This window comes from Leptonotus elevatus, chromosome 8 (assembly GCF_054856555.1).
Source record: "Leptonotus elevatus isolate MCC_2025b chromosome 8, RoL_Lele_1.0, whole genome shotgun sequence".
Lineage (NCBI taxonomy): Eukaryota > Metazoa > Chordata > Actinopteri > Syngnathiformes > Syngnathidae > Leptonotus > Leptonotus elevatus.
In genome coordinates this window covers 15672993-15685893 of record NC_141246.1, presented here as the reverse complement: position 1 = coordinate 15685893, position 12901 = coordinate 15672993, and the positions used below count along the sequence as shown (strand labels likewise).

Sequence of the window (12901 nt, the reverse complement as noted above, 5' to 3'; positions counted from 1 at the left end):
TTGAAAGTGGTGCTTATATGCAATCTAACAGGTTAATTTCCCTGCTGTCTGATCAATATCCCTCTTCTTCTATGATGTTGACACTTTCAGTGAGTGTATTTCATCCAATACATCAAAACAATGGTAATTGTAAATGCTTTAATAGCCTAACAAATTAAATAAGAACATATAGTACATGGTGTCCAAGTATTTGATTGCAATATAGTCTATTATTTAAATACAGTTTTCAATGACATTGACTTTTACTGCAGCATTTCAACAAATCATCCTTAACATTATCCCACATATCCTCAGCTCAGTTACATCCAAATGTCCAGGGTTGAATTGTAGCCAACATTGCAAAATGAAAGTCCGTGTTGTCCATTCACCAAAGTGAAAAATCTAAAGGCAAAATTCTGATTAACCTGTTCATATGGTTTACAGTACTCTTTCAGAGCAAACAAAATGTCTAAATAATGTACAAAAATAACATTGATACAACATGAGGAAATGACTGAATGGTATGGTATGACTCTCATACTGACACCAGTTATTCACACGTATTTCACTTAAACATGACTCACACAGAGGGGGCACTTTAGAGTTACCAATAAACCCAATATGCATTTGGGCTGTGAATAGGGTGACCAGATTTTCAAAATAAAAAGCCGGGACACTGCAATTTTGCTTAAAATCAAATATACAATAAATTCTCACCAGGAACAAGTGTAATCGCTAGTCAATCTGGTGACCGGTGGTTGTGTTATTGTTTTAGCTAATGCTAAAAGCTATCTTGGTTGACAGTTCAACAGCGCTTAAATCATTGCACACGAAAAAGAAGAAGAAAAGACGACAGGAGCGGACCTGCGTAAAAGTTTGCCAAAACAGTGGGGCTGGTGAAATCCACCGGGACTCCAGACACAAGGCTGAAAACCGGATGTCTGGTCACCCTAGTTGTGAGGGGACAGTGGAACACGCAATCCTCTGCATCAATGAATACAACCCTTTGCAAAAGCATTCACTACAGCAACACCAATTAAAAGATGCTTGCATTGACTAGAAATAAATTAGCCACATACAGTAAATATATCATTTGTGTCATCAGGGCTTTAGTGTTTTAACTCATTATTCATACCCAGGAAACATTTGTTTGGTTTGCCTTTCCATCCATCCATTTTCAATAACGCTTATCTTCATTAGCGTTGCTGGTAAGCTGACTGTCCCAGCTGACTGGGTGAGAGGTATGGTCCAACCTGGACTGGTTGCCAGCCAATCGCAGGGCATGGTTTACATAGATGCAATTTCAATTCCTGAAATTAGGACTGCATGCTCTTGACCTTGTTTGTCTGTGTTAAATCCCTAATTGAATCAAATCTCAAGAGGGTTTATGAAATGAATGTGCAACGTTCTACAAGAAGTGTCAAATGAAAGTGAGCAGTAGGTTAAATGGGACACTATCATATTGTCATTACAGAAGGAGCCTTTTTCCTCAGAAAAGAATGAAAGTGGTCATTGAGCTCTGTATTTTTAGCAACGATCGTGCCATTTCTTGCTTAATTGAAACCAAGTGTAAGGGAACATAATACTGCCAAATGCTATTTGTACCTTCTTCCAAAAGTGCTTACCCACTCACCACTGGTCAAAAACCCTTCATTGTGATATTGATCAAGTTTTCTGAAGAATTAAACTGTACAACATAAGAACTTAATACATGATTAAACTGCAGTAATTTGTTGAGGCCTCAAAGCATGTACCACTTCTGCACTTCTGTAATGACCCTTAATTCTGTGTCTTCCTTTCACATTACAAGACTTTAGTTTTAGATCTTAGATGTCAGAAGAAAAAGGGGCTTCTGGGCAAATTTGATTTTGATCTCCAAAATGCCCAATGTGGAGCCAGAATGCTCATCATATAATGTCTTCATTGTTTTGGTTGGCAGCAGTTCGCTGAGAGAACATCAAACCTGAGAAGAAATCATTGAAAGAAAAAGGAACATGTCAGCTGTCACTGATATAAATGTCTGTAAAGATAAAAGATACAATCCCATTCAAAAGTATTGGACCAGCAAGGTCAATTCCTTACTTTTTGTTATACACTGAAGACATTTGGGTTTCAGATCAAAAGATCAAAACAAATCAGAATTCCAGCTTTTATTTGATGGTATTTACATCTATAGGTGGACAGTATGGAGGACCATAATGCCAAAATAAAAAATAAATGACTAAATAGATAAATGAATGAAAAGGAAAATAAAAATGGATAAAAAAAATATAACTCAAAAATTTAATAGAAACCATTTTTATTTTTTACTTATATATCCATTTTGTTGTTTTTTATTTCTATTTCTATTTATTTTTTATATCCATTTTTATTTTCACTTTTTTTTTAATATAATTTATTTATCAAGTCATTTATTTATTTTTAATTTTAGCGGTTTGGGCCCTCCATAGGACAGAGCACTCCGAGGACTCCCCCAATTTGCTGGTATCTATGCTAAAAAATGTAATTATTATCTGTATAGTAAATTGATAAGAATTTCTCATGCCAGACACCTTTTTTTGGTTAACAATTTGGTTGTGAACCCTCAAGCCCACAGACATGAATAAGTAGATACGACATGCCTCTTTTGAGCTCCATGAGTACGGTGACACGAAGGCCAGACAAACACAGACAATTGGGATGTTTTTGCCCCGACTTTGCTCCTTTCTGAAGACATTAAACGTCTTGACTATCTTATGTATAAGATTGTCCTATTAGATTATCCCCATGTCTGAGGGGTGTTTAGAGTGGATGTGCCCCGACAATTTGGTCCTAAAACGAGTCGGGCCGACAATCTTAAATATTGAATGTATGGCTAGGCGATATTGCCAAAATTAATATCATGGTACAATACTAATAATAATAGATTTGTAATGCACTTTACATTTATAATCGATTGAATCCCTTCACGGTAACGGTATAAAGTTGAGGTAAAAAAAAAAATATTTTAAATTAATATTTTCCTAAATGATTAGTTTCTGGATAGTTTCAAGTTATATAGTCCATTAGAGAAGCTACATTTATTATGCAAATAAAATAATACAGCTGATACTTTAAATGAAAACAGTGTACAACAGGCTTTTAGTTTAGTTTTCCATACAAGCCTTACCTTTTTCTACTAGACACGACTGACATAAAAATATTCAACTTCATTGACATCAAAGCAAGGATATTAATAACGAGATCCATTGGGTTCTAAGGCTACGTTCACACTGCAGGTCTTAATGCTCAATTTCGATTTTTTGGGGTGAAATCAGATTTTTTTGAGTAAGCATTCACATTACCTATTAATTGCGACCTCAGTCTGTCTGCTGTATGGACGTAATGCGTCACAACGCTGTGTAAGTAAATACGTATGGTTCAGCGTGTCAGGGCCACAGAGTTGTATAAGTCTGATGTCGGGGCTCATATTTTTACCATCTCATATCTACAGAGGAGTGATGCAGGAGGAGGTAGAAATAATATTTTGTGAAAATGAGGCGAGCCTGTTCGGGCGCCTCATCTCACAGAGACCTCTTTTTTTCCCTCCCTAACGATGACGTCACGTCATTGCCGCGCGTAATAAATGAGCCATCTGCGTGGCTAAATTACTAATAACTAAACTTAATTACTAAAATCACTTCCATGTCATCTTTATACTTCATGTTTCAAGTGGGATTAAATTAAAGTCAAATAAAAAGTCACAACTGTTACTCGAAACAACTTTGCCTATTCACGTACGTCTCCCGAGCCGTGCGGACCTCGCCGTTGCGTCAAGCATATATCAAGCTTAATGCCCGCGCGGAGCGCATATTGGACTTTTGATTACGTCAAGGTCAGATATATGCGACCTGGCCGTATAGACTGCAGTCGCATTGCAAAAATTCGGATACGTATCTGATCGAGGACCACATATGAAAGTGACCCGGGTCGGATATGAAAAAAAAATCTGAATTGAGCTGTTCAGACTGACATAAAAAGGTCAGATAAAGGTCGCATTTGGGTAAAAAAATACAATCTGGGTTGCATTCGCCTGCAGTGTGAATGTAGCCTAAAGTATTGACCAAAACAAAATACGTCAAATTTTTACCACAAAAAAATGCTTGTGGAAGACAGTGAATATTTATAATTTACACTTAACATAAAACTAGCTTTCATTATATTAGAATGAGATCACTATTGGCGTACCTTGTGTTCTAGTGGGTGGTAGAAAACTGTTCATGTGTGGGGATAGACTGTTGCAACTTCTCCTCTTTGGCCCTTCTGCTGTGGCAAAGCTGTGCAGTAACATAAATAATAATAATAATAATGCATCGGATTTATATAGCTCCTTTTTTTAAATCTAATCAGATACTCAAAGACGCTTCACTGTGACGGCACATGACTTGGGGAGAGCGGGGATCAAACAGCCGACCTTCTGGTTACTGAACGACCGTCTCTACACCCTGAGCCACGGCCGCCATAAAGACACTCAATATACTTCTTAGAGGGCTATATTCTCCCGTTCACCCTCAAGTCCCGGGCTTGTGCACTTTTCATCTGCATGCATTGTTCTGTCAAGACCCACCATGCTTAACCAGCGATTACGTACATAAACACAGATGAGACACGATGCACTGAATTCTCAGGATGGCTGTAAATGATGGCGTTTTATTTGATTGAAAAGCCATTAGCACCGCCACAAATTCAAAAATATTGTGCCAATAAAGATTTTTACAGGTTGAAGTGGACATGAGAAGGGCTGTGCATATGAATTTTGGTGACAATTGGTCACGGTATATGGCATTAGGGTGAACAGACTTAAGTGGATAGGAGAATCCGTGCAGCCACAAAAGTGTGCAGCTTTTCCCTCGTACGCACATGGGAGAATATGGCCCATAGTGAATTTTATTGCTAGTCACTAACTCACCGTTCTCTTTTCCATGAAGCTGGTCAGGAACTCATCTATGTCAGTGCGTCCTTCTAAAAAGTTTTCAGCTGTCTCTTCTGACTCCTCCTCTGCTTGATGTGCTGCAACCTTTAACCGAGCCTGGAGAGTCCGCATACTACAGCTCTACAGTACGGGAGGGAAATGCAATTACTTTCCTTCCATTGTACATGCACTGAAAACAATTACTACCGTACATGTGAATGTGGAACTACAGTGTTCCCTTCACTTTTCCGCGGGTGATACATTCCATGAAATAAATGTTCCATACAAAAAATTCCCCCCTCCCCTTTTTTTTTTTAAACTTATCCGACTCGGAAAAATAGCCAGAAAACCCGCAAAATAGTGAGGTAACATTCTCTTGCATCAAACTGGCTGTGCCTAATTCAAACTAAACACCCCATAGGATGTCTCCATATAGGGAAATTCATTATGCCACGATGAGGTTTACCTCACTGAGATCATGTTGTTTCTGCATCTTTGTCTCAAAGGCAAACTTCAGTTGTGTCAACTGTTCAAACTGAACACACAGAAGGAATGTGAGTCATTGGGAAACTAAAACAATTGGTACATTTTAAGCAAATATTTTTGGAATAACAATATCAAACCTTGTAAATAATTTCTTGTCTTTTCCCTTCCAGTTGTGGCTCCATTTGAAGGTTTCTTTCTGCAAAAAGAGACAAGTGTTGTTCCCAAATGATTTAAGCTTCTCCTTCCAGACTTGGCTGAGCATATACAGTCCAGGGTTGGGAAAGGAACGTACTTGCTATATCCACAATGTTATTGACAAGCTCCTCTTTATCATTTGTGACTTGTTTGAGCTGTGGCAGCATGATGAAGAATCTCAGTAAAACATCCTCATTTTCTGACATGTCGGAGAGTTGAGTCAGACTGGGGCAAGGCGCAGCAAAATGTGCAGGACGGATGGATGGATGAATAGAAGAAGACAATGAAGAAAAAGAAGTAGACAGAATATGTTCTTCAATTTCGCTCACACAAACATGCTTGAATAACGGCTTAACACTTGAGAGAATACATTACTTCAAGTCAGAGAGTTCAGGAAAAGACTCGGGAATCTCAGGCATTTTATACATGTGCCCATTCAGGCCAGCCTGAAAAGACAAATGGTAATAATGGACAAAAAAGAAAACATGTAAGTGCAAGTCAGCCTATTAACAGGGTCATTCAAAACGATGTATTATCAACGATCCATTTCTGCTGCTAGCTTCTAAACTGTAATTTCCAGACTACAAGCCTTTACTTTTTCCACACGCGCTGAAACCTGCAACTGAAAGAATGATGCAGCAAATGTATCGATTTTTACGAGTCAATGAGCTTCGCGCTGCAAATATGTAGCTCTCTGATGTGTGCATTCATGAGAACAAAGGGTGCCCAGTTCTCAGAGGGTTTAGTAAGGTTTAGGGTATCAGGAATCAGCAACAGCTCCGAGATATGGCAAGTGAGGTACAGCCTGATGTGAGACCAAGACCAAATTTCTATTTAATTGTGCAACTATAACTTGAGTCACTGTCTATTTTTATTTATAGTACTGAGTACAGAGAAAAAAAACTGCTACTGAAGGGTGATTTTGGTGGGGCTAACATACACGGTAATGTTAATTAAAAGTAAAAATCTTTGTGCAACATCTTTCTGTGTAAATATCCCATGTAACACGATGGACACCTGCGGCTTATATTCAAGTGAGGCCTAGCATATATACGTACTGTATTCCTTTTTAAATTTGAAGGGCTTATATTCAGGCAATAGTTCGGAAATTAAGTGTATTTTAGTCAATATCTAGTCCTGGTGAAACTGAACCAAACTATTCTAAATCCTAACTAGTGCTTTGAAGCATTAAGAACTAAGTTAACATATTTCGTTTTTTTCCCCATCAATGTACCTGTAAGTCTCCAACAGGTACAGGCAATGGCAGGTCGGTAATGAGACCATAAGGGGCTGGACCCCGAGGGGACCCATGGACAGCGTCAACTGCAGGATGAATCACTGATCCTACTCCAGATGGAGCCGGCGCTAGAGGTGGCGTCTGACTTTGTCCACCTTGTCGAGGGCCATAGTGGTAACCCGCAGTCTGGTAAGGAGAGATGCTCGATGGCTTGTACATACTGCTGCTGGTTTAAATCAAATACCATTATGTTATTATTTGCATCTAAAGAAAATTGAGCTGTTTTTACAAGCTATTTTTTTTATTTGTATCTTGGTCAATGCAATTCTTTAGAACTAGAACAGACTCACTATGGAAAACCAGGCGGGCCAGTGGACATCTGGGCGGGAGGACTCTTCCAGAACTCATCCAGCAGACTTTGAATAACTTTACCCAGGTCTGAATGCATCCCAAACTACAACAAAGAAGAACGTAGGAAGCATGATTAACTAATGCTATCAATTATCTCTAGTCCTGAGGGGCCACGTTAAAATTACAATTCCGGACCAAATCCTTGAACAATAGTTTAACAATTTGCAAATGTCCCAGCCATACTTACATTAGTGATGAGGGGGCTTGTAATCAACGTGCCATTATTGCTGTCGACAAGGTGGTGGCCAACAGGAGGATAGATGCTAACCACTGGCTTCTCCTGAGGGAACTGAGGAGGCAGAAGACTGGAAGCAAAGAAGAGGTTGACAACCTTAGCTTCGATTAGACTTTATAGACCTCACTCTATATAAGAAATCAATAATGTGGTAAAGTATGACAATAGCTTATATCTAACAGTGTTTTTTTTGGTAACAGCTCTCAGAAGCATTCTAGCGTGACTACATTGGTGGCTGACACTAATGAAGCCTTACCAAACAATTACACTTTGAAACAGTAAGACTATTTTCTCTTAAGTTGCTCCATTTGTTCAGACTTTTTTTTTTCAGTCTTTCATGTCCGAAAAGGTAAAGCAAGAGGTGCTGTATTGTATATGGAACGTCCAAATTCCAAACTGTTTGAAGGGTTGAATATGGTCAGCAATTGACCCCTGTAGCTCTCAGTTTAGGCCAGCATTAGACCAAAAACTCCCTTTACTGACCAATGTGGCCTATTTAATTTAGCTAAACATGCTAAAGTACATGTGATACTCAAAACCTGTTAACTGTGTCTGCAAATATGAACTCACATGTTAACAGTGATGGTAGAGTTGTTGACTGTAAACGGGATCCTGTATTCCACATCTTTCTGGATTTCTGCAATGCTGTTTGGAGAAAGAAATCCAGTCAAGTCGTGAGCCATCAATATGTCTTTGCAGTTATGATGTTGACAGGAATTGCAAACAATCTAACAAAGGTGACAGTAAGGGCTGTGGGGTATGGGGGAAACGGCTACCACGGTTAGTCAACCACAAAAATTGGTTAAAAAAAAGGGGGGGGGGGCCCACCATTAATTTTTCAGCATACACTAATAATGACTTTTGACACAGCCCGCAAGGCCACTTACAAGATACAAATGAAGTAATCAAGACTAAAATTATAATAGAGTTTCTCTTCAAAACTCAGTGGTGAATAAAGATAATTCGGTTTTAGAAGCAAAAATTGTTTCCTTCCACTTTCTGCTCTGTGTCAAGGTCTGATTTATGAACATACTGTTTTAATGATACTCTAGAAGCTGTTTTTAAAATAGTCGTCCTACTCCAGTTTGCTCTCGTTTTGGTTCCGAATGTGGCGATGGGCTTCAACTGCTGCTAGAAAACAAACAATATAATTTTTTGCTTGATTTGATTTGAATTGAAATGCTATAACTCTCTTGTTTAATGAATTGAAATTGAAGAATTTTAAAGTGGCCTTTGCATCCTTCCATTTTTATGTAAGCGGCCCTCAAAGGAAAAAGTTTGGACACCTCCGTTTTAGATTCTCTTTCACTATTTTAACATAACACTGCACAGTGCTATTATTCTTGATTAAAAAACGTAGCAAACAACAGCGTTTGTTTTTTTTAGAAGCTGGAAGGGATGAACGGGATTTAAATTAATTTAAATGGGAAAACATTTATCTGATATATGAATGAATAGTGTTACAAGCTTGGTCAAAGAACCAACAAAAAGTGGCTTCTGAGTCTTGTTGGAAGGCTCTAAACAGTGTTAACTAGTTCCCAGAAGTGACAATCACAATGGCTGCCAAACCAGTGATATCACGCTGCTGTGTACGCGCAGGCTGACAACGCAATTAAATCACATGTACTTAGCAGTAAACAATGACGGTAAATTAAAACGGGGACTAGAAAAACACTCAAAATGCACTTTTGTAAGACACACGTGACATGAAACGATATCACAAGACGTGACTGGCCAGCGACAACTCGTGTTGTTAACTCTAAAGATAGCCACGGCCATAGTCACCGTTGACAACTAGATTAGCCAACACGCTGCGCTACCAGGAAGTATTAGCACCAAGGCACACCATCAAGCACCCGCGTAACAACAGGTGATTTGCACCTGACCTGTCCTGACATCCACTTCGAACGAGTCTTTAAATAATCAGAATATAACACTGCTAGTTCCACTCCTCGCTAACCTGGTGACAAGGGCAGTTTAGTCACATGTATACTGTGAAGCTACAAAGTTAGCATGTTATTGGGATTAAAATGACAATACACATTCCACTGGTATAACAAAATGTTGTTTACGCCAACCAACATGACCGCGTTGACGTTACCTAGGATGAGCAGCTTTTAGGGATTCAATCTGTCGCTGCCTTTGTTGTTGCAGACTGTTGAGTGGAGTGTGAGGTCCAGAACCCTTTGACATGGGGAAAAGCCAATTCATTCTCTCTAAAGCAAATTATAACACTTAACTTGGCAATAAAATACAAACGTCTGATGTAAACTGAAGCGAAACAGTAGAACAGCACACGCTAAGTGGAGCTTTGTGCGGCTAACCCCATTAGCTAGTAAATAACGTTGCTAACTCGGGTTTTGTCCGCACACGTGTTTACAGCTACGGTAAAGAATCAGACGGAACAGCGTGTTGTGTCAGATTAAATGTATTCGCTCGGGTCTCTCGTAATCAGTTTGTTTTCCGTCTGGTAATGAAATTAATGTAACCGGTACGTGAGCTAATTCGGGCGAAAGGAAAACAACATTGACGTTCAAGCAACTTCTTTACGTAGTTCGTCACAGCAGAGCAGGTAAGGTGAAACTTCCTGTTTATTCTTTCAAAATACAACATGCATAAAGAAAATCATCAACTCATTAATTTTCATTACTTTTATTTAGTTTGAAATTTTGATGTCTACTGCTTTTTCATTATCACATTTACTTGCACTCCATCATAGAGCAAGTTGGAAACAAGCTAGACTATAGCTTTCTGGTTTATTTCTTAGGAGGAGAAAGTATTCCGTCTTAGATCCGTTTGTATCCTGATGTGACACGGATGTTGGGCGATACTGTACTAACGCTTTCATTAATTGTTTTTGCACTAAGCGTTTTGCACTAAATGTAAACGAGGACTATTTATTTTTATATGATTGCATTTAAGTCTTGACAATAGTCTGGCTTGTCATTTATCTTTTATTTGTTATTTTTCGCGTTCACTATGTTTTGTATATAATTTTTATTTTTTATGTTGGGTTTTCTGGCTCTTCATTTAATAGTGTTTTTTTTCACTAAATGTTAATGAAGCCTATTTATTTTATTTTTTATTGCATTCAAGTCTTTTTAATTGTTTTAGTTTGTGATTTATCGTTTAATTCATTATTTCCCACAACATTATTTGACAGATATGCATAATGATCTTCAGTGTTCAGGATACGCTTTCATTGGCGCCCGTATATCCAAGCTAATGGCTAATGTGGATGGCGATGCAAATATATTAAAAAGCGCACGGATTTAGATAAATAAATATGTATACATTTCGATTAATAATCAATATGAACCAACATATGCATTAGAGGTGCGATGGTTTTGTTAGTGATGGCCGGGACGGTTTCGGAGCGTGTGTCGAGTAATCCAGGAAGACATTTCTAAAGCGCGTGTCGGGGGGTGATTCATTCCAGGCAAATGGCGTCATCGATGACGTTGCATCATTAATTGCTATAATATTTACTACAGTATTGCTAATTTTAATAACATCACATTACCCACACAATTTTAATGAACTGATTAACTGCATGAGTGTAACACACAAATGTACGTTCAGCGTAAAAAAATATATAAACAATACCCATATTAATAATACACAAAACAAATATTACAATTACATTTAAATACAAATTGGCAACTAAAGCATGTGTAATTGTTCCTAAACCAACACTAAAGAAGGCAAAGGGTTTTAAATTACAGTTTCAATTTCGACCACCAGGAGGATTTTAATATGCACATGTAGCAGAAACTATTTGTGATCCAATTTGATGGAAAGCTTCGAGTGTTCTTATACCTTTATCTGCCAATCACTAGCTTTACTCAATGATGTTGATATGGAGATAGGCGTTAATGCTTCAAAAGCTTATTTAATTTAACCTTATTCCGGTAACCACTCTGAACATATTCCATCCATCAATGCTCCGTTAAGAAGCAAAGAACGTTCATCAATGGCAAGGAACGAATGATAAATCATTATTCGATGCCAGCATCACGCTCAGGATGAAATATCTCCTCTCATCATCGTGGTTAGCGAGACCAAACACTTTAGAAACACATTTCTCAAGTTAAGAACTATAGAAATGATCCCTGAAAGTATAGTCTTAACGTGCTATTGCGCGACGACGGGAAGTCATACGCGAGAGTACTATTTTCACCTCAAGGTCGCGTTTGTAGTATTTACCTTTGTCTAAACCTCACTACATTACGTCTAGTAAGAAAAAAACAATTCTTACTAGAGTACAAGTCAATACAAATTGATCGGGATGCCTCAAAACAGAGTTAATAAAGTTATATCCCAGTACACAATCCCAGAATGCTTTGCGTTATCTGTTTTGATATAATTCGTCTTTTTAATCGAAATCACGTATATTTTTTAAGTCAACGCTAAAGCAGTATTAGAAAGTTAAATACGTAGCTACATCAAAATGTTACAACGAGCCTCAGTGTACCAGTGGTTTAATTTAGCGTTTATAATGATAAAATCGAAACAACTGTGTGCCGGTTATAACGTTCCGACAGTAAACTAGTAAAGTACAACTGTTCCGCAATCGTCACGTAAAGAACTGGACTATATTTACAAATATTATTAAACAGTTTAACACTCCCAATTAGGGAAACTGATTCAGACAATCATGTGATAAACAAACGAGGCATAATATAGGTCTCAATACTTTGTTAAATCCCGAACACTACCCACATTTGGTCGGGCTTCGGTTTTGACTTGCAGTCAGCTTCTGTGACACTTGAGGGCAGCATTTTGGCAACGACTTTAATAACCATTTACTCATTCAATTAGCTGTCTGCTTCCAAGTTCTTGTGATCGTTTCTTAACATTGTTCATGGTATGATTCATCATAAAAAAACACACATTACACAATGCATTAAAAAAAAAAACAGAAAATGAAAAAAAGAAGTGAGCACCGCAGAATAATTGTATCAAAATGTCTCCTCTAGATTTTCCCGAACAGGTTAATTTGACCCACACCATAACAAGAGGGTTGATATGTGCTGCTTTTATATTATTAATAGGCTACAATAACGTAGCATCGTTTTCTTAATGTCGTACAAATACATTAACAACTGACGTCGAATGAACACTAAGTAATTTAAATATAACCATAAAACGTTAGTTTCTGTTCACTCTTCTTTATATTACGCTGGCACTTTAACCAATGTTGACTTACCAGTACATTGTACACGGAGGAATGGAACATTTTAGCTCATCAATGCAAACTAAGAAAGTTAAAAAAAAAGTTAAGTGTTCGATCTTCTTAGACTCATGTCATCATCCTCGAGTTAAAAGCTGTTACGTGACGAAATTCATTGCGCATGCGCGAAGCAAACCGAGGCGTTACATTTTCACCAAGAACATTATTCAATTAATATATTTAACTGGGAGACGA

General features: G+C 37.9%; 1 protein-coding gene and 1 non-coding gene across 6 annotated transcripts; both read right to left on the bottom strand.

Annotated features, from left to right (window-relative positions):
- Positions 1-124: 124 nt before the first annotated feature.
- Positions 125-12814, bottom strand: vps37a (VPS37A subunit of ESCRT-I). Of its 5 annotated transcripts, none has more exons than XM_086082104.1 (13): positions 12683-12801; positions 9575-9657; positions 8044-8118; positions 7426-7543; positions 7178-7281; positions 6825-7053; positions 5966-6036; positions 5688-5815; positions 5533-5591; positions 5376-5444; positions 4907-5050; positions 4186-4274; positions 125-1942 (listed from the first exon to the last, which is right to left on the bottom strand). In XM_086082104.1, exons 1-12 carry the CDS (start codon positions 12710-12712, stop codon positions 4194-4196), a joined length of 1191 nt encoding a protein of 396 aa, XP_085938230.1. In that variant the 5' UTR covers positions 12713-12801; the 3' UTR covers positions 125-1942; positions 4186-4193. The 5 variants fall into 5 exon arrangements, with proteins under 5 accessions (XP_085938230.1, XP_085938232.1, XP_085938234.1 ...); XM_086082106.1 differs by having other exon boundaries at positions 6825-7050; XM_086082108.1 differs by lacking the exon at positions 9575-9657 and having other exon boundaries at positions 12683-12814.
- Positions 11388-11601, bottom strand: LOC147169937 (small nucleolar RNA U3). Its single transcript, XR_015095881.1, has one exon. It is a non-coding gene; the product is annotated as a small nucleolar RNA U3 (small nucleolar RNA).
- Positions 12815-12901: the final 87 nt, after the last annotated feature.

Excerpts from the sequence above, each read along its gene's own strand:
- vps37a (XM_086082104.1), bottom strand. The coding sequence starts at position 12,712 with ATGTTCCATTCCTCCGTGTACAATGTACTG. Across the intron at positions 7,282-7,425 it reads CAAGCCCCCTCATCACTAAT|TTTGGGATGCATTCAGACCT; the intron begins GTAAGTATGGCT and ends TCTTTGTTGTAG. Across the intron at positions 6,037-6,824 it reads TACCTGTTGGAGACTTACAG|GCTGGCCTGAATGGGCACAT; the intron begins GTACATTGATGG and ends TTGTCTTTTCAG.